Source organism: Sphaeramia orbicularis, chromosome 17 (genome assembly GCF_902148855.1).
Source record: "Sphaeramia orbicularis chromosome 17, fSphaOr1.1, whole genome shotgun sequence".
Lineage (NCBI taxonomy): Eukaryota > Metazoa > Chordata > Actinopteri > Kurtiformes > Apogonidae > Sphaeramia > Sphaeramia orbicularis.
This window is the reverse complement of record NC_043973.1, coordinates 33987054-34008721: the sequence shown is the minus strand read 5'-3', so window position 1 is coordinate 34008721 and position 21668 is coordinate 33987054. Positions and strand designations below refer to the sequence as shown.

General features: G+C 35.4%; 2 protein-coding genes across 2 annotated transcripts; one reads left to right on the top strand and one right to left on the bottom strand.

The window, feature by feature from the left end:
• Positions 1-4768: 4768 nt before the first annotated feature.
• On the bottom strand, positions 4769-15082 carry cldn1 (claudin 1). The gene is made up of 4 exons (XM_030159582.1): positions 14740-15082; positions 11117-11281; positions 7684-7768; positions 4769-5678 (listed from the first exon to the last, which is right to left on the bottom strand). The coding sequence occupies exons 1-4, from the start codon at positions 14960-14962 to the stop codon at positions 5516-5518; spliced, it is 636 nt and encodes a 211-aa protein (XP_030015442.1). The 5' UTR covers positions 14963-15082; the 3' UTR covers positions 4769-5515.
• Positions 15083-18283: 3201 nt separating this feature from the next.
• LOC115436674 (carboxypeptidase N subunit 2) lies at positions 18284-21668 on the top strand. The gene is made up of 2 exons (XM_030159581.1): positions 18284-18352; positions 19917-21668. The coding sequence occupies exon 2, from the start codon at positions 19923-19925 to the stop codon at positions 21492-21494; it is 1572 nt and encodes a 523-aa protein (XP_030015441.1). The 5' UTR covers positions 18284-18352; positions 19917-19922; the 3' UTR covers positions 21495-21668.

Genomic DNA, 21668 nt, shown 5'->3' with positions numbered 1-21668 from the left:
TTGATCAACCTCCATTGCTGCAGAACTGCTTTCAGTTGTTAACCCATTTCTTGTTCACCTTTTTGTATAATTCTGAAATGTACATTATTTTTCAGTTTTGTTTAACCTTACCCTTTTTTTTCCCTCTGTCAGTTCACTCTGACCTTTGTACCATTTCCAGCTGTTCACTGGACTGGAACTGATGGAATTTACAGACAAAACTGGAAAAATTGGGGCTGTTCTAAAACTTTTGACCAGTAGTGTATACATACACATACAAACATACACACATACATGTGTATGCCATTTGTATTAGTACACTTGGTAAGATTTAGATTTTTGCAGTGTATCAAACTCTGTGTGATTTGTGCACACTTTCATGAAAAAAACCCCCAAAACAACAGAAAAAGGGAACTGAATCAGATAGAAGTGAAAAGTTGAACTATGGGTCATGGACGTCTGTGGGTGACTGTCGTCTGTGTGTCTGAGGTGTTTGATTCACTGTTGACCAGATGGTGGAGCTGTTCGATACAAAACCACAGTCACAGCTCACAATAGAGGTCCAATGAGGTAAAGGGGAGGATAAAGTTCTCATTAAATTATACAGAATGGAAACAAATTAAAGCAAAAAGTCTAATATACTGATCCATAACCTTTCTCAAAAACAGCTTCAGTGCTCCTTAAGGTAAATTCTACAAATGTCTGAACTCTAGTGAATGGATGAACACGAATGTAACCAAAGGTATTTCCTGATTGGGTGTTCTGTTGTTGTTTTCATATCTGGTGGCTATGAAGGCGTCTTTCGTACTCATCAAACCCTCGTGCCTTGGATGATTACAGTGTCCACAGACAGTCCTACCAACCATCTGTATGTGGGTGAATTGTTTGGAAGGTGGTTTCTGTGAGCGCTCCTCCTGTGGATCGGCGTGTCCGGACAGGATGAGGTGGTCTGAGGTATGCCTGTCAGGAGCCACTCCCCATCAGCCTCCTCTCACTTTGACTTCCCTGAGGCTGAACATTTTTGTCACAGCTACAGTTTCGGTGATTAGAACAGGGTTCGTATAGGCTTTGGAGTCAAAAAAAAAAAAAAAAAATACACATGAACATGCAAGATTTCTAAAACTATTCCAAGGCACACTGTAGGATTTGTGTAAAAAATAAAATGCCTTTATTACTCCATGGCTATCATTTAAAATAAAGCCAACCTCTGGTCTTCATCAGGGCTTTTTTCACCAGTGAGTTACACACCTTCACACATCACTTTTTTTTTTTTGAAATTCAAGTTTTTATTGAACTTTGAAAGGCTTGGTACATGGCAAACTTAATATGTTTCTCCATACAAAAACAGGTAGTATATAATTAACAATTAACTCTGGTGACAGACTCAACATACTGTTTATCTCATAAACATAAAAGATCAAAAATAAGATAAAGAAATAAAAGACAGGCAGCAGATACAAAAGAAGGTGGATACATAATAATATCAACTAATAAATATCTGTATGCACACACATGCACATGCACTCATACTTTCATACATGCAGACCTACCCAGCTTTATGTAATCCTTTAACCTGTCCCAGAGGGCTTCCCTGGGATGTCTTTTATTATTATTATGTTTAATTGTCTTGGATATATGTAAATGAACAATAAACAATGAATAATAAAAAGTGAAAAAAAAATAATCATAGGTATATGTATTCCTATAGATATGTATTTTATCCCAGTGATAAGGTGCTGTGCTGGAAAAATATGAAAATGACCCTTAAAAGTGCTTGAATTGACCTTGAAAAATGTGTGCGAACCCTGTTATGACCATGTTTGTTTTGTAGTGTCTGAGTTTCAGATAATCTTTATAGTTGCATTCTGCATCATAAACATGTTTTATTCACTAAACCCTTTCTTAGATGATGATAATGATGATGAAGAATCTGTGGCTTTTACTCCTCCACTCGTATACTTACATGTGGATCCTGGTCTTGTTTTGTTCCTTATCTTAACTAAAGCCTTTCTGTTCCTACTCAAGATGTTTTTTGGTCTAAACATCCTCAGAACCAGACAATGTTTAAAAAAAAAAAAAAATTCTCCACAAGTGACAACACTACACCATCATAGGAAAGTAAGAAACATTTATTTTACATAATGTGAAACACCATTGATAACAATCCATTCAACACAACTAACTGAGATGTTTTTCTAATAATGCGTAGTAAAAATGTCCTGAGATCTGAACATATTAACCCTGAAAGACCCAGTGCTTCTTCTGTGGCAGTCTCCAAATTATTTTTTTCAATCTATTTATTCATTCTTAATTGATTTATCACCATTTATTATAATATTATACTCTGTATTTTGTGTTTTTTGCAGTATAAATCATGTATTTTCCTATATTTAATTTTCTGATCATGAAGATGTTCATAAAAGTTCCGATTAAAGTCGTGTTTTATTATATCAGAAAAGGAGAAAACTGAAGAAAAGGGGACTTTTTCGGCTAAATATAACATTAATTGAACATAAAACAGGGTTGTCCATCTACTGTCATTTATCAAATTCCATGGGTTTTACTGGGGAATCAGTGTTATAGAGCAGGGCTGTCAAACTCCTGTTAGTTCAGTTCCACATTCAGCTAAATTTGATCTACAGTGGGCTGGACCAGTGAAATAATAACAGAATAATATAGAAATAATGTCAACTCCAAACTTTTCTCTATGTTTTAGAGTGAAAAAAAGCAAATTTACATTATGAAAATGTTTACATCTACAAACTATCCTTTCAAAAGATGTGAATAAATTGAACAAACTGAAAAAATCAGTGTAATTTGAACAATATTCTGCCTCAGTTTATCATTTCCACATGTACATTATAACTTACAGATCACAGTGGACCTGCAAACACACAAAACATTTAATAACAGACAGAATATTGTTAAAATTGTAGTTATTTCTCTTTAGACATTTCAGGTTGTTCACATTTGTTCAGGTTATTCACATTTTTTTGTGAAATTCTACTTTGTTTTAGTGTAAATACATGAAAATATTTACATTTACAAACAGAAACATTGTCAGTTGTCATTATTTCTCTGTTATTCTGATAGTATTTGACTGGTCCTGTCCACTGGAGATTGAATCGGTCTGAATGTGGAACCTGAACTAAAAGGATTGGTCATATCTTCAGTGTAATTTTAGCATTTCACAAATTCATCCCCAGGTCCGGACTGGAGCCTTTGGTGGGCTGGATTTGGCCCCCGGGCCGCATGTTTGACACCTGTGTTATAGACGATGACGGTGTTTCCATGGTAACTACAGAGCCTCTGAATGTCCAGATGGGTCATATCTGATGACCATGAAAAGACAATAAACTGAATTTTACACCAATTATTGACATGGATTGATAGAATTAGTGACTCAACAGGTATTCAACAGTTTAGATCAGTAGATGGTTTAGGTTCTCAGTGGCTGTTTGGGTCTTTATGGGTTAAGACAAAGATTTTTTAGTTTAAATGAATAATTCTATCGTCTGTTGCAGGACTGTAGAGGACCAGTTTTTCTTAAACACTAGTACTTACAGTCAAAGCTTTTACCAAACTGAAGGCATGTTCTCTGTATAATCTGAAGTGTGCAGTTTAATAACACAAACCACACACTACTTTGGTTCTGATGTGAATTCAGTGTTCGTTTCTTTTTCTTGAACATTTGCTGCTTGAGCAGTGCTATGAGACAAAAAAAAAACATTTTCCTCTTTGTTGTTGTGACAGTGTGTTATGTTCATTAAACACACACACATTTGGCCACGTTTACCCGTGTGCATATGTGTTTAATCTATGAATAAACATGTTTTTCTGTTGGAATATTATGAGCATGTAATTGGTGTTTCAGGTGTTACTGACACAAAGTTGTTTTTTTGTTTTGTTTTTTTTTGTCATTATTATTTTTTTAAACAACATTTTTGCAAGAATTGTTCCAAAGCAGTGCCTAAAAAAGGAAAGACTAAGTAAAGACTTTGAGACATCCTAATGAAAGACTAGAAGACTGAAGCTCCATTCACTCAGGACAAATGAAACCTGGGACCTCCAAATGAAACTCCCACATCTGTGTTTCATGTGCTGCATTTACACAGGATAAGAGTCCGATATTTATCTGAATTTACTGACATTATTCCATGGACGTGATGTTAAGGCTTCCACTTAAAGATAAGCTGTAAACATGTATATAGTCTGCATAGTTTTTTAGTTTTTTATTATTATTGTTACCCCACCCCCTGAAGGGGAGGTAAGGACTATTGTTTTTGGTTCGGTTTGTTTGTTTATTTGTTTGTTAACACTCTAGCAGCAAAACTATCAGGACCAAATTGGGTTTATAGATTGCCAGTGACCCAGAATAGATGTGATAACATTTGGGGGAAAGTAGGTCAAAGTTCAAAATTTTAATGAATTTTTACAATCTTTTTTTTTCATTTACTTATAATGAGCAAAATGTTAAATGTCTGTAGCAGCAAAACTATTGGTCAAATTCAGGCCAAATTCTGTTTATAGACTGCCAGTGACCAGGAACAGATGTGACTACATTTTGGGAAAAATAGGTCAAAGTTCCAATTTTTTATGAATTTTTTAATATCTTTTTTTCCCCCCATTTACTTATAATGACCGAAATTTCAAATGTCTATAAAAACATCAATTTTGTTTCAATTCACTTCAAACTTGGCACATATATAGAGGTAATTGATATGCTGACATAAGCATGCATATAGACATGATGACATCAGCTGGATCCATGCCAAAATACATGTGAGGGGCGGGGTTTGTTGTGCCTGGCACCACTTGTTATTTTTTATTTCATATTGTTTGCTTTTACACTAACCTGTTTTTTTTTTTTTTGGCACAATCTTTATGCATATGCACTTTCTTTCTTGCACTTTATTCTGTTGTTACCTTGACCGTTGAATTTTCCCATCGTGGGATCAATAAAGTCGAATCGAATCGAATCGAATCGAATCGAATCTAATCTAATCTAATCTAATCTAATCTAATCTAATCTAATCACAGTGAAAGACAGAAAAATACACTCCTTACTGTTACCCTCATCATCCATGCATCCATCTAATCATCTTTAGAGATTTAACTTGAACTTTTCTGTCTAAATCCATGTGTTGTCAATACACCATTCTCCTAAATTTGCACTCAAACACTTGTGAGGCTTTCATGAGCAGAAAAAATACACAGATGTGGATTTGCACCAGACTAATAATAAGAGCTGTGTATTTGCTGAAATCCTGTAGATTTGCATGGATTAAAATCACAGACGATCTTTATGATTATTACAAATGACCAAAGGTTTACAGGTAATACTAATCCTATGCAAATAGAGCATTAGAGTGGTTTTATAAAACTATCAAAAATACACCACACAACACCTGCAAATGTACATCCTGCAACAAACAAACAAAAAAAAACCTGACCAATAGAATAATTGATGGGTTACAGTGACTGTTTGTGTCCTGTTTTAGAGTTATAGGCGGATGCTGGACGGGTAAGTGTCCATCTAGACGTAATCCCGGCCTGGTTGTCCTGCAGAGCGGGACGGTGGGTAACGTGGAGATTTCCCTGAGCCCTGATTGGAGCAGTTGCAGCAGAGGAAGCTTCCTCCTATAATAGTGAGGCAGGCGGCTCCCCATCCCACATATAAGGCACTTCCAAACTCAAACCTGAGAAGACACAACAGTCAAGTGGTTTGATACTCTGTCGTAAGGATGTAACAATTACCGCTATAACAATAAACCGTGGTAAAATCGCAGATAGTTAGTATTACCATTTAAATTCTAATTCATGATATCTGTGTTTGATTACTGCACTTTTGGGGGAAAAAATCCTATGTACAGATCTGCTTTTATGTCAAATATTTGAGTGTAGTTTTAATTTATTATAATTTTAATTTTCTATACCTAATATTTGGAACCAATATTCACTTTTAAAGTCTTTGAAAAGGTTCATTAAACATCTGTGTGTTATTTATGCAATAAATTATATACATTTTTCAAATCAAATTTTATATATTTGTCTGTGTGTTTTCTGTCCTTTCATGTTTTTATAGTAGGTTAAAGTGAAAAAATAATAGACAGATGATGAAGCTGTGCTGTAAAAACAGATCCCAAACATGGGTATAGTAAACATTTGTTTATATAGTATATAAAGGCCAAATCAAAAGGACTGAAAAACAGACAAAATAGACTCAGACCACTAAGGGTTAATATTTGAATGTTTCTGACACAGAAGGGACGTTGGGACAATTATTTTATTTGTTTTTGTTGTTGTTGTTGTTGTTTTTTCAAAATACACCTTGGTTAAATTCTTTCAGTGTGTGTATCAGTACTTTTTGAACATTTTGAGTGAAATTTCGATAATACTGCCATAATAATGAAAACTGTGATAATTTTGGTCACAATAACCGTGATATGAAATGTTCATATTGTTCCATCCTTCCTCTGTTGTACAGAGTTAGCTTTTGATTATTCAGAGTTCTAGCATTACTTAGTAGCGCATGTATATTAATATTTTATTCTGAAGCCCTTGTGCAGTTCACTTTTCTTAACACTGTGATATTTGTATTTTATTTTATTGTTCTTATACTGTCCACTTTTGCACTCAGTGTCTTGCTGCTAAATTGAACTGAGCTGCTAAACTGATTTTCATTGTTCTTATGACAGTGACAATAAATATCTATTCTATTCTATTCTATTCTATTCTATTCTATTCTATTCTATTCTATTCTATTCTATTCTATTCTATTCTATTCTAAATATGCTGTAATTATTGACTGTACTGCCATGATCATATTGTTGTGTATAATTCAATTATTGCATGATGTATTTGTTGTAGTTGAATGCTAAAATTAGGAAAAATGTATTGTTTGATTCATGTATTAAGTTAGTGATAAATGTGTAAAAGCCCTCGAGGGTTAGGATTAAATAAGTTTATACTTCTTCCTACTCCTTCTCAACCATGCAAAATTCAAACTTGCACAAATTTGGAGACAGATTCTGCTCATTTAAATGTTATTTTGTTTTTGCTTGTTTTGTTTTATTATGTTTCTTTGCATGTTCGAAATAATAATTCTGTTGGGTTTCTGTAAATTGGCTTAGAGTCTGGTTTTGACCAACTCTATATATAAAGTGTCATGAGATAACTTTTTTTTTTTTTGTGATCTGGCATTATATAAATAAAATTTGATTGACTGAGTGATTTAAATGGTTTTCCCCTGTAAGTCGCTTTGGAAAAAAGCGTCTGCCAAATGCATAAACATAAACATAATAAATAAATTAAATAAATTAAAAAATAAAGGTTCCTGCTTGTTTTGCACAAAATAAAAACAGCATGATGCAACAGTTTTGCAGCAGTTTTGTTAATTAATGCTGTAATGTGTAAAGTATACACGCTTGCACAGTGACACTTAATAACTAGAAGCACTCAGAGAGCGCAGACCTCTGCCAAAGCAGATCAGTGGACCCCACACCCTCAATCACCACCAAAATTTAATCATTTCTTCCTTGTGCCAGTATCAACATTTCCTGAAATTTTCATCCAAATCCATCCATAACTGTTTGAGTTATCATGCACACAAACAGACAAACCAACGCCGACAAAAACACAACCTCCTTGGCCGAGGGAATTACTGTGAATTCCAGACTAAACGACAGAAAAACATCAGCTCACCTTGAGTTAGTCGGAGTAAAGGGGTCGTAGAATTCCTGTGCTACTCTTTGGGCATACCAAGACGTTCCCACCAGAGCAAAAAGACCTGAGGAGGAAAATATTTGGATTTTACTGTGAGCGTTTTCAGGTTAACACATTCGAGCTGGTGTGTGGACAAAACGCACACACCCACTACACAACCAAACCAGGTTAAATCGGTCAAATCTGACCTACAGCTGTGAGGAGTGACACCTGTAGGATGACAAATGTGTCCTGATAAGAGAGGGAAGATGACCAGGGAGGTATTTGAAAGGTTATTGGAAAAAACATAAAGACAGGATTAGGAAATCTAGTTTAATGGACTTTATTGAAATGCACCCACTTCCATCTTACTGAAAAAAACAAACAAACAAAAAAAAACCAAACGTTCTACTTTGCACATTACAGTTTATGTTTGCACCTCATTGATCCTGTTTGTCCAGATTTTCTACCAGTTATTTTTTTATACTTCTAATTTATTATGTATCGTGTGTTTGCTGTTATATTCTATTTTTATCCTTATATTCTAATTTTCTAATCTATCTATCTATCTATCTATCTATCTATCTATCTATCTATCTATCTATCTATCTATCTATCTATCTATCTATCTATCTATCTATCTATCGTTTTTGGTTCGGTTTGTTTCTTTGTTAACACTCAAGCAGCACAACTATTGGTTGAATTCAGACCAAACAGTTTTATAGATTACCAGTGACCCAGAATAGATGTCATTACATTTTGGGAAAAGTAGGTCCAAGTTCAAATTTTTTGCGATTTTTTTTTTTTACATCTTTGTGTGATTCATGTGATGCAGTAGAAAACAGTTCTAATACATGCATCTTGGTCTTGCACATCTGTAACCCTGAACTTTAATCCTTTTTTGGGCAAGTGACTATTTTTGGTAATTTCCACATGTATTACAAGACAGTTCCAGTGAGGACAGTGAGTCAACAATCTCAGGTCCAATGTGGTCTCCAGGGTCTGTCAGGTCCAATGTGGTCTCCAGGGTCTGTAAGGTCCACCTCTGCATGAACAGTGAGTGGACCTGCTTTGGTAGGTACCATGAAGTTATGGTACTGCTACTAACACACACACACACACACACACACACACAGACACACACACAGAAGAAAAAAATTTCTCTCCAATCACACATATTGCACATACTGAAACTTACTGCTGCTGTTCATACTTAATATTTACATGTCCATATGTACATTTTCTATTTCATATTATATTTTGTATCATTTATTTATATATATGTTATTTTCTCTGCTCACTAGTTTGCACAGGGGTGCTTTTTGTAGCTTCATTTCGTTTTGAGTGTACCTGTACATCTACATGTGACAAATAACAATCTTGAATCTTGAGTTAACCTTGATTTTCCTCAAAACAATAAAAAAAAATTTGAAAAATTTCACAAAAGTAATAAAATATTGTCATGTCCTCCAATGACACACTAAAGTTAAAATGTTGAATTTCAGAGTATTTCTCTGAGTGACTTATATCAGGTCAAATACACTGTTGACCACAGAGTTGGAATGGAACGTCTTTACCTCGTCTCATGAAATGATTGTCACAATGGGATTTATTCTTGATCAATAGTGTAATCATTACACCTGATTACTGATGCGTATAACCCTATAACGCCAAACATATCTTACTTGATACATGAGTTTTGAATCCCTCTACATGATCAGGGTGATATTTTTTGTCTTGAAAAACCTGATGTATACAATTAGATACATGCAATACACAGATTATCCACCAGGGGGAGGAGTTCATTCACCAGAGGCCTTTAGTGACACTACAAGACTGCGTTTAACCCTTTCATGCACAGTGGTCTCGACAGTGGACAGCTGTTCAACAGCTGTTCTCTTGTATATTCAATGGGTAAATATACATGCGAAAAGCTTACAATGTCGTACAGATAACACGCCAATTTACCATCAAAAGTGGCGTGCATATTGATGCAAAGTCATGACATCACATTGCATGGGTTTGGTTGTTTTAGTTCCATATCCGCCAACACAGTGGACACTTATGCACCATCCCATAATAATACACTAACATTCAGACTATTACTGTAACTTTTCTGTTCTAGATAAACCTGATCTGCACTAACATGTTTGGGTGGAAATCAATTTTCAGTTACTAGACTGTAATTAACAGGTTACTTAAACAAAAATGTTATTTTTTATATATTATCTCCATGAAGTGAGTAATAACTAGTATTAGAGTACGATGAAATGTGAGAAAACATCAGATCTGCTGCATTAAAAATATTATTTCATAGTTTTCACACAGTTTATCACTTTCTGTTACTGCATTTTAAATACATGTTTCTTTGCTTCAAAAATTAAACCCATGGTGTCCAACTGAGTAGACATTTTTGTAACTCCACAAAAAATAGGTTCATTAAAAAAAAAAAAAATTCTATCGCATTGTTTTTTTCATGCCTAAAGAGGAAAAAAATCTTAACTATGTTTCTCCTAATTCATGCACGAAAGGGTTAATGAGGAAGGAGGAAGAACTTTGACAGTTTAGAAAAGGAATTACCAATTTGTTAGACATGTTTGTGTTATATTATGTTTTTGTTTGTTCAAAAATAATAATATTTGAGCCTTGAGACCTGATGTATCAAATATGATACAAAATTGAAACTCATACATGGAAATTGATATTTGAAAAAAAAAAAAAAAAAAGGGGGTTGTTCAGAAGGACCAATAAAGGCTCCAGTTTCAAAGAGCTGGAATTTTCTGTCAATAATATAATGATTCAGGCTTTACAGGGTTAAGGTATTAAATGCAGATTTGTACATTCAAGAAACTTTTAAGACTTTTTAAGACCCCGCAGGAACCCTGAATTACTGTATCATGGGTTCATTCAGGTATTATTACAAACACTATTTTCAAATATTAATCCATCTTTTTGCTTTAATCAATCCCCCCATTTACAATTTTTCCAGAAAAATAAAAAATTTCTGAGCGTTACTGTTAGACGGAAGAACTCATTTCTTGTAAATTGTGTCTTCATGCAGAAAGAATGGGCTAATAATATCCAGGTGAAAGTCATTTTTTATAAAGCAAGTAAAAAAAAAAAAAAAAATCTATATATTATAAATTCTGGAACTGCTTCTGAGACTTCCACACATGAAAATGGTGATAGTTTTTCCATTGAGACCCGATGTATCAAATATGATACAAAATTGAAACTCATACATGGAAATTGATATTTTAAAAAAAATGGGGTTGTTCAGAAGGACCAATAAAGGCTCCATTTTCAAAGAACTGGAATTTTCTGTCGATGATTTAATGGTTCAGGCTTTACAGGGTTAAATAGAGGAATATGTCTGGAAACAAAATGATTCCAACTTCATGGACGACAGTGTATAAACTCTCAACACACTGACCGCCGATAATAAAGAGAACTCCTCCGGCCAGAGCCACTTTGTCCTTCTGCGTCGGCTCGTCGGCCAAACAGGTGGTGCACCGCATGCCCACCACCGCCACCATGATGGCGATGAATGACAGCAGGATGGCGGACAGCATCAGGCCTCGGGTTCCCTGAACAATCGCTGCAAACAAAAGCACACCATCATCTGGTTTGAACAGGTGTTGAAGCTTCCATCCACAAATGTTTATTCAATGGATTATTTTTATGTCAGTGTCAATGCACCATTAATCTATTAGTCATGTTACAGAAACCAGCAGTACGGATCATAATAAGGTTGGATTTCTAAAACACACTCAAAATTTGTTTATTCAGTCAAAACTATTAAAAATCCATGATCTTGTAAAATATTATACAGCAATAATCTTATTTAAAGCATTCAATAAATTACTACCAAGTAATATACAAAATAACTTCACAATTTCAGAGGTTTTGGAGATTTGGTATTACCCAAATTTGGAACCACTAGTAAAGGCTTTTGTGTGTCTGTACGTGGAGTGAAACTGTGGAACAGTCTGGACATCCAATACAAGCAACGCCAAAATATCCACTGATTTAAACTGGTCTAGAAACAGATGGACTGGTCCCAGTATACAGATGGAGGGTCTTGATACTGATGTTCCATCAATATTCTGTTTTAAATGTTCATGTGTGTTTGTTGTTCCTCATCTAGTTGCTCTGTGTTGTCCTTTACCTTCTGCTGTTGTTCTGACCATCGCTGGGATGTGCTGTCCTTTACCATTAGTGCTGTTGGAGTTTTTTTGTTTCTACCATTGTTGGTCTGGAACTATTATCATGTAAACTGACTGTTAACTGTTACCTGTGGTAACACCACCAGGACCACCAGTTCTTTTAATCTATTCTTGTATTTTACTCTGTTATTTTGGTTTTTATTTATTTTTCTCCACAGCACTGTGGTTGTTTTAAACTGTTTTACAAATAAAGTTGGATTGGATAATATTATAATGATAAAAGAGTATTTGAATATAAAGGGACATAACTTTTTTTCCCCATTTTTTTATGTGCAAAGAAAAGACTTTCAGGAAATTAAAAAGAAAACCCTAGTGTATTTGGGAAGAATTTCAGTTATTTGCTTTGTATGTACATATGTAAACACTGTGTTTCCCCTTATGTCTGTTTTTCCCAGTACATTTCATGGCCATTGTTTTGAAAAGTCAGTCGGTATTACAGTAATTCATGGTATATTTTGTGAACTTGGATCCCAGGGAGACATCAGATTTCTCCATTAGGCCCCTCATTACAAAGGGGTCCTCATAAAAAAAAATAAAAAAATAAATAAATAAAAAATACTGGTCATACTTGTGATCAGTTGGAAATACAGATTTTAAATTTGCTTTATGATATATATAGTGCAATTTGAGCTGGACTAAATGACCCAAAAAATCAATTGTGATCTTTTTTTAATCAATGTTATGGATGATTTTTGATTGTAATTGATTGTGGCTACAAGAACTGAAGACAAAACATGATTAAAAGTGCTCTTTCTTTAGTAAAATTATGTGATTATAATAATGTATGAACAGAGAAACCCACTCACAATTAATATATAACATGAAGCAAACCAGTTGCACTTACAATTTTTGTTCAGGTTAGGTCTCAATTCTGCAATTTAACTTTTTATTTATTTATTTTTTTAACAGTTTTAGAAAGCAAAACCTCCAATAGTAGCCTTAGGTTAGTCCATTCATAAGCAGTCCTCTTCACAGCACAGATGGAGGGAATGTAAATGACATGAGTCACCTCCATTCCTTCTGTTTTCATTTGATGAATTTGAGAAAAAGAAGTATCTGAATTATCATATAACCAGCCCATCATGTGCACAGATAGATTTACATGTGGTGGATTATCAAATGTAACTGTATCTGTGTAAAAGAACCTCTCATTTCTGTTCTCTTTGAATGGAGTTCAGGCAGTGGCTCTGGTATTTGGTATTCAGCATGTCTCTGCATGTTTGAGGTCGTGTTTTCTCTGAGTCAGGATGCTTTGTTGAACCTCTAGTAGATTTGAATGACCAGAAAGTTTCATATAATCTGGATTTACTGACTAAACATCCCCTATTTTATGGATGATTTTAGTTTTATAGAGCCTCTACACTACAAAAATCCAAATCTTACCAAATGTATTTTTCTCATTTCTAGTCCAAATATCTCATCACACTTAAAATCAGACAGAATCACCTAAAGAGGAACTTCTCAGTGAGATAAAAGAACTGATTTTTCACTTGTTTCACTGACAGATTTTTTTTTTTGCTTCAATTAAGCAAAAAATCTGCCAATAGAACAAGTGAAAATGATCTTGGTAAGAGTTCTTGAAATAAGATTTTCAAGATCTATTGTCTAAAAATAAGTTCTTATATCTCACTGAAAAGACAAGACAAAGCAAGTTTATTTGTATCGCACATTTCAGCAACAAGGCAATTCAAGGTGCTTCACACAGGACATGGAAATACGACGACAAGGAAAAAGAAACACATTTAAAACATTGTAAAAGAAACATGTAAAAGGTGATTAAAAACAGCAAGGAAGAAAACAACACAGAAAACCCAAAAATATAAAAACACACATCTCCCACACATGATCAGTGGATCACAGACATTATGAGGTTTTTACATTCAGAGAAGATGAGATGTACGTTAGCAGGATCAACTGCAGAATTCTATAAAGCATGGCAGCCTTTTGTAAAATTCACAGAAACTGATAGAATGAGCAAAATATCATGACTTTAACACCAAACCACCACTCATCACCTGGAGAACTGTAGGTATGGTACAGATTTTATTTCTGTTTTTTTTTTGTTTGTTTGTTTGTTTTTAATACATGTATAATTGCTATCTATTCAATTTTATTTTATGTATTTATTTTTGCGTTTACTATGTTTTCATATCTAGACTTTGTATGAATGCTATATGCCTCTTCTTCATAATCCTGATGTCTTCTGGTAAATATATTTACATGTTTATGTTTATATTTAAGTTGTGGGTGGGACTTGTGTTCAAAAACACAGTAGAAATGTACAGATTGTATGATGCATCCATGTTCTGCTGTTGAAAATTCACAAATAAAATTAAAAAAACAAACAAACAAAAAAAAAAAACCAAAAAAAAACATATTAAAGTAAGAGTTACAGTGCAGAGTTTGAAAGGAGAATCTAAAATGTAAAAAGCCCAAATCCTTTTAGTCAGCGGCAGCAGTGAACAGATGAACCTGGAACCAGAACCAGATCCCAGTGAACAGGTGAGTCCGGAACCTGGACTGAACAGAACTCAGACTCTCAGACATCAGACCTGATATTTTCTGGTAGTTTGTTCCACATCTACAGAGCATAGAAACTGAACTGAAGCTCCTCTTTAGGTGATGATGTCTCATTTTAAGTGTGATGAGATATTTTGACTAGAAATGAGAAAAATACACTTGGTAAGATTTTGAAATATTTAACCACAACACCATTTGAATCTCCACATCCATATATCAGTAAAAGAAAGAAACTAAAACTTTAGAAGAATGTACTTGTGTTTGTTGAAGAAACTGATGTGAATGACAGTGTTAAATAAAAGTCCATTACCTGGGAGCTGAAGGAGGGAATCGTAGACTTTACACTGGATTTGGCCTGTGCTCTGAGATGCACAGCTCCTCCACAGACCCTCATAAAGAGCCTGAGCTGTTATAATGTTGTCTCCTGCATAAGACGAAGCTTTCCATTCCACCATGATCGTGGACGCTATGGATCCGATGAAGCCCAGGAAGGCCAGTGTGAAGCCCAGGAGCTGGATTCCTGCGTTGGCCATTGTTTAACTCCAGGAAAAATAAAGAGAAGGAATGGTTTGAAGTTCACAAAGTGTGAGTGGAAAACTCCCCAGATGGTGGTTATGGGTGGAGGAGGTTTACCCTGAAGCACTGCTGTCTACCTGTGCATCCTCAGGACGAAGCTGGAGGAGAGGGAGGGTCCATGAATACCACCTGTGGATGAGTTACAGAGGAGAAGAAGGACACCTAGTGGAGGTGAAGGGCTCCTGCAGGAGAGGGGCATATCCTCTGGTCCTCTGTCCAACTCCAGGGGCCACATCCTCCTAATATGGTCTAAAGTGGGTCAGACCAGGAAAATAATAACGTAATAACATCCTCCTGAGACCCAGCAATGCATTTTTGTCCTCTGTAGGAACAAGACTTTCACAGCTTTATCCAAAAAGAAACAAAACCAAAATGCTGTCAGCTGCAAAGGACATTCCATCAAAATTTTTAAAAACGAATCTGAAAAAACTGTTGCATCGCACTGTTTTCAATAAAGGCAATTATTTAATGTAAAAAAAGCCCAAACTTGTATTTTCCTGAGTCTCAGGATATATTAATGTCAACTCCAAACTTTTCTCTATATTTTAGTGATAAAACTAAAATTACATGATGAAAATACTGCATTTATATTTACAAAAAAGTGGTTCCAGGCACAACAAGCCCCGCCCCTCGCACATATTGTAGTTTATTTTGGCATGGATCCAGCTGATGTCATCATGTCTATGTGTGTGCTGATGTCAGCAGATCAGTTGCCTCTACTGTATATATGTGCCAAGTTTATAGTAAGTTGAAACAATTTGGTGTTTTTATAGACATGTGAAATTTCGCCCATTATAGGTAAATGGGAAAAGAAAAAAGATTTTAAAAATTCATTAAAAAAATTTTAACTTTGACCTACTTTTCCCAAAATGTAATTACTTCTACTTTGGGTGACTGGCAATCTATAAACCAAATTTGGTATGAATTCAACCGATAGTTTTGCTGCAATAGACACGTAAAATTTTGGCCATTTTAAGTAAATGGGGAAAAAAACTATTTTAAAAATTCATAAAAAATTTTGACTTTGACCTACTTGTCCCAAAATGTAACCACATCTATTCTGGATCACTGGAAATCTATAAACCAAATTTGGTATGAATTCAACCAATAGATTTGCTGCTAGAGTGTTAACAAACAAACAAACAAACAAACTGAACCAAAAACTATCCTTTATCATGAACAGCCATGAAAAAAACTGAAATTTCTTGAGAAAAATAAGTAAAATTTTAACAATATTCTGCCTCAGTTTATCATTTACACATGTGCATTAAAACTTACAGATCACAGAGGATCTACAAACACACAAAATATTTAGTAACAATGACAACAACAGTAACAGACACAATATTGTTAAAATTCCACGCACTTGTTGTTAAGATTTTCATAGTTGTTAAATTGTTCATATTTGTTCAGATTATTCACATTTTTTGTGAAAGGATAGTTTATAAATGTAAACATTTTCATGTAATTCAATGTTTTCCACGTTGGGGTTGCCTGAAATTTCTAGTAATTGATAAAAATAAAAATAAAAACTTACTAATAAAAAAATATCTGGTGAGTTGACAGAGACAATCCCAATCCATACCAGACAAACTGTGGTTGTGAAACTGCAGCACTGTGGTTCTGTTTGTGTCAAATGTTCATTGTGGTCAGTTTCAGATGCTGCAGCTCTTTCATAATTCATAGTTTCAGTTCTTGTTTGTTCAGTATTAATTGTCCTCCTTGTAAATCACAGCTGGACTGACTGGACAGATCCTGACCCTTTGTGCAGTAATCTACACCTGGATTTACTGCCTCTGTCCACAATAATAGACATTATATAGACTGAATGTCCTCTGAAATTAATGTTTATTTGCAACATAATATAGCAAACTATTACATGATCAAAACAAATAAATTTTAGCAACAAAAAAAAGGGGGGGGCAGAAACCACATCACATGCTTTCAACATTCGCCTCCTGACTTCTCCACCTCTCTTATACAGCGAATCTTACACGAAATTTTCACAACTTCTATATCCACTGGGCTTCCTCCACTTCTCTGTGCCCCCCCCCCCCACACACACACAAATACAATACCATAAATGTGTCATGTTTACCCCCCTTTACGGTGCCCCAGACTACATAGAACCATTTAAATCTTTAACAAAATTAAATCCACGGTGTAAAATTATGATGTGAATGTGCAGTAATCTACACCTGGCTTTTCTGCCTCTGTCCACAAGAATATACATTATATAGACTAAATGTCCACAATAATATACATTATATAGACTAAATGTCCACAATAATAGACATTATATAGACTAAATGTCCTCTAAAATTAATGGTTATTTGCAACATAGTATAGCAAAATATTACAAGATCAAAAACAAATTAATTTTAGGTTGGAAAAAAGTCTCAGTTTTGAATATCTGAGGTCACCATAAATGTGTGATGTTAAAATTGGGTCACAAGACAAAACAGGTTGGAACTTCTGGTGTAATGTGACCTCACTTTGACCTTAACATGTCTGAAACCCTTTGGTTCAGACAATATGATATTTACTGCATTCATTTTCTGATGTTTTATACCAGGGTTCATCAACACATTAGATGTGTCTAACTGTTTGTGCATCTTTTATTTTTTTTTGCAATTAGGGGTCACAATAAATGATGACTTTACAACCCTTTTTGTTCAGTTGTGCTTTTTTTCTTTTCTTTTAACTTTTTGTATATTTCCCATATTTTCTTTTTTGTTTTTGAAGAAAAGAGAATGAAAAACAAATATGTATGCTCATTTCAACCCTGCAAAAACAACAAACTTCAGCACTATGAAAATATGTAAAATTGTTCAAATGAACTCAACACAGACAAGAATAATTTTACTCTATGATATCTACTTTTATCATACATACCATAAGTATATATTGGTTTTGCTAAACTCTGCAAAATTTACTAAAATCTAAAAACTTTACACTGGTGTCCAGACAAACAAAAATACTCACTTTGTGAATGTGTCAGCATGAACACACTGTTTGTTTTCTTTGAGTCAACAGGAACTGTGACAAACATGAACCAGACCAAACAGATCTACTCCCTCTTCTCTGTCTGATCTGGAACAGACAAATACAACTGCAGACCAGTTTCTACTCATTTTCTGCTGATTTGCTGGATTACAGGAATGACCCTGATCTCAGGAAATTCTTTTTTTTTTTTTTTGCAAGTGAAACTATGACAGGAACTGGCTGCTGACCAAAGGTTTTGTCTTGCCTAATTCTGGCTTGTTGTCATTTGCACTTTGTGTCAGCCGCGGTGTAGATCCACAAGGAAATTTGACATAATACTGTGTGATTTCTACAGCAAAGAGGTATGTTGGACTTCATTTAATGTTTTAATGATGCAACGTGAGCTTTTTTCTAAAACAACAGGATTATTTACACTGCAAAAATTAAGATATTACCAAGTGTTTTCTTCTCACATGTAGTCTAAATATCTCATCACACTTAAAATAAGACAGAATCACCTAAAGAGGAACTTTTCAGTGAGATATAAGAACTGATTTTTAGACAACAGATCTGGAAAATCTTATTTCAAGAAATCTTACCAAGATTATTTTTATTTGTTGCATTGGCAGATTTTTTTTGCGTCAATTGAGCAAAAAAAAAAAAAAAAAAAAAAAATCTTGAATTAGCAAAAAAAAAAAAAAAAAAAAAAGATTTTCAAGATGTATTGACAACAAATAAGTTCTTATAGCTCACCTTACCATCTTACCAAGATCATTTTCACTTGTTCCACTGACAGATTTTTTTTTTTTTTTTTTCTTAATTCAAACAAAAAATCTGCCAAAGGAACAAGTGAAAATTATCTTGGTAAGATTTCTTGAAATCAGATTTTCCAGATTTATTGTCTGTAAATCAGTTCTTATATCTCACTGAAAAGTTCCTCTTTAGCTCAGGGCTGTCAAACTCATTCTGGTTCAGTTCCATATTCAGCCCAATTTGATCTGCAGTGGGCCAGACCAGTAAAATAATGACTGAATAACCTATAAATAATGGCAAATCCAAGTTTTTCTTTTTGTTTTAGAACAAAAAAAAACCCCAATTAAATTAGGAAAATATTTACATTTTACAAAAAAGATGTGAATAACCTAAAAAAAAAAAACACAGAAATTTCATTGGAAAAATTAGTTCAATTTTAACACTATTCTGCCTGGACTTATTATTTCTACATGTACATTTACACACAGTGTTCCATAAACATTTGGGAACAGGCAGAATATTGTTCAAATGTTGGAGTTTGGAACTAAAATTTGAACAGTTTCTCCAATATTCCATCTGTTATTATGAACACAACTGCAGATCCCAGTGGATCCATAAATGCACCAAACATTTAGGAACAGACAGAATATTGTTCAAACTGCACATTTCTGCTTGTGCATCTGTGTTTTATTTATGTATTTATTTGCATTTGATTGTGAAAGAATAGTTTTGTAAATGTCAATATTTTCACAGTGTAATCTAATTTTTTTCACTTAAATTTTTTCCACATAATTTTTCACACAATAAATCTGTAGTTGTCATTATTTCTGGTTTATTGTGTTGTTCTTTTGACTGACGATCACATTGGTTTGTATGTGGAACCTGAACCAAAAGGATTTGTTCAACCTGGACTGTTCAGGTTCAGTTATGCACTTTCATCCTGCAGGGCCGCAATGGAACCTTTGGTGGGGGGCGGGGGCAGATTTGGCCCCCGGGCCGCATGTTTGACACCTGTGCTTCAGGTGATTATGTCTTATTTTAAGTGTGATGAGATATTTGGACTAGAAATGAGAAAAATACACTTGGTAAGATTTAGATTTTTGCAGTGTAATGCTCGACATTCATTTCTTTTTCAGTGTTTCTCTAATATAAGTTTATTTCATGTGTTGACAGTGAAAGATGGACAGAGTGTTTGGGCTTTCTCTGCTCCTGGTGTTGCTTCTTTTTGACAAAAACAACAGCGAAGCCTCATGTCCAGCCAGGTGCCAGTGTTTCACTCCAGCCCAAGTACTATGCGCTGACGAACGGATGTCATCTTTACCCAAAAACGTGTCCAGACAGGTCAAGGAGTTTATTTTAATGACTTCCTCCGTGTCCTACCTGTTCATCAACACTTTGCAGGAAAGCCCTCAGCTCACCACGCTCATCCTGTTGAACAACGCGCTGCGAAGTATTCACGTTCACGCTCTGGATCATCTGACGGAGCTGCAGGAGCTGGAGATCAGTGGGAACCCCATGCTGGAGCATCTGTTTCTGGGGACTTTTTCCAAGCAGAGTAACCTGACTAAACTTCTGCTCAACTTCAACCGCTTTAGGACCGTTCTTCCAGGCATGTTCGACTCCCTTAAACAACTCCACACTCTGCAGATGAAGGGGAACCTTATTTCCCAACTGCCTCCGCTCATTTTCCTACACCTGCCCAACCTACGTGTCCTGGACCTGTCGCAAAACAAACTTACAGACTTACGAAGCGACATTTTTTCTGGCCTGGATCGTTTGGAAGTTCTTAAAATTAACAACAACCTGATCAGTAATCTTACATCAGACATGTTCCAGAATATTTCTCAGCTTGCGGAGCTAAACTTGGAAGGGAATCAGATAACAGAACTCAGTGAGAACGTCTTTTCCGGGTTAGCCAAACTGCAGGTGCTGAACCTTCGGGGGAACCTTCTCACAACCTTTAGCGATGAAGTGCTTGGATCTGATCCGTTAAATCTAAAGGAGTTGAACCTGAAAGGAAACAGACTGACTGAAGTCACCTCTCTGAGCCGCCTCACATCTCTCACAGACCTCATCTTATCCTCCAATCAGCTGTTCAGCCTCCCTGAAGACGCTTTTAAAAATCTTACAAACTTAGAGACTGTGGACCTCAGTGAAAACCAGCTGTCGTCTTTGCCCGAGACCATCTTCCATCAGCTGTTCAACATCAAGGCGATCCACTTAAACAAAAACAACCTGAGCAAAGTGGAAGCCAACCTCTTCCAGGACCAGATGCTCATTCAGCAGCTCTACTTGTCTGATAACCAGTTGGAAACTCTCCCGTTCGGCCTCATGGATACATTTGTTCTCCAACACATAGTGAGGTTGCATGGAAACCCCTGGAAATGCGACTGCCACATGTGGTACATGCACGACTGGGTGCTTAAATACAGCCAGGACATAGAGATGCTTGACAACCTGCTCTGCGACAGTCCCGACTTCCTTCGACGACACACCGTCATCTCCGTGGCCAAGGACCAGCTAGTGTGTCAGATATCTGAGGACCACCTGCCTGATCTGAGCAGATGTGTATTACACGCCTCTGGTGACACCATGACAATCAAGTGCAGAGTAACTAAATGTTCCCCTCTGACGGTGAAGGTACAGTTTCAGGAGGACGGAGGCAGCCTGTGGGAGCATGTCATCAAAAACCAGGGATCTGAAAGTTCTAACTGTAGCAACGAGACCACAACCGGGAATCCCTTTGAGTAGATTTTCCAGCGAAATTAGACTTTGTTCTTTGTGCAAATATGACTTATGCATTTGTTCTTTTCTTCGGACTGTCAGAGTCAATACTGTAAACAAACCTCCTACTCAGCCGCTGATAGCCAGTATACATAAATCCCACTGTTCAAAGTTCAGCCGAAAACCATTAAACATCATGCA

Bases quoted from the DNA above. Each gene is read 5' to 3' on its own strand.
- LOC115436674 (XM_030159581.1), top strand. From the start codon at position 19,923: ATGGACAGAGTGTTTGGGCTTTCTCTGCTCCTGGTGTTGCTTCTTTTT.
- cldn1 (XM_030159582.1), bottom strand. From the start codon at position 14,962: ATGGCCAACGCAGGAATCCAGCTCCTGGGCTTCACACTGGCCTTCCTG. The intron at 11,282-14,739 runs GTAATGGACTTT...TTTTGTTTGCAG, and splicing joins TTCCCTCCTTCAGCTCCCAG to CGATTGTTCAGGGAACCCGA. The intron at 5,679-7,683 runs GTGAGCTGATGT...GTGTCTTCTCAG, and splicing joins TTTACTCCGACTAACTCAAG to GTTTGAGTTTGGAAGTGCCT.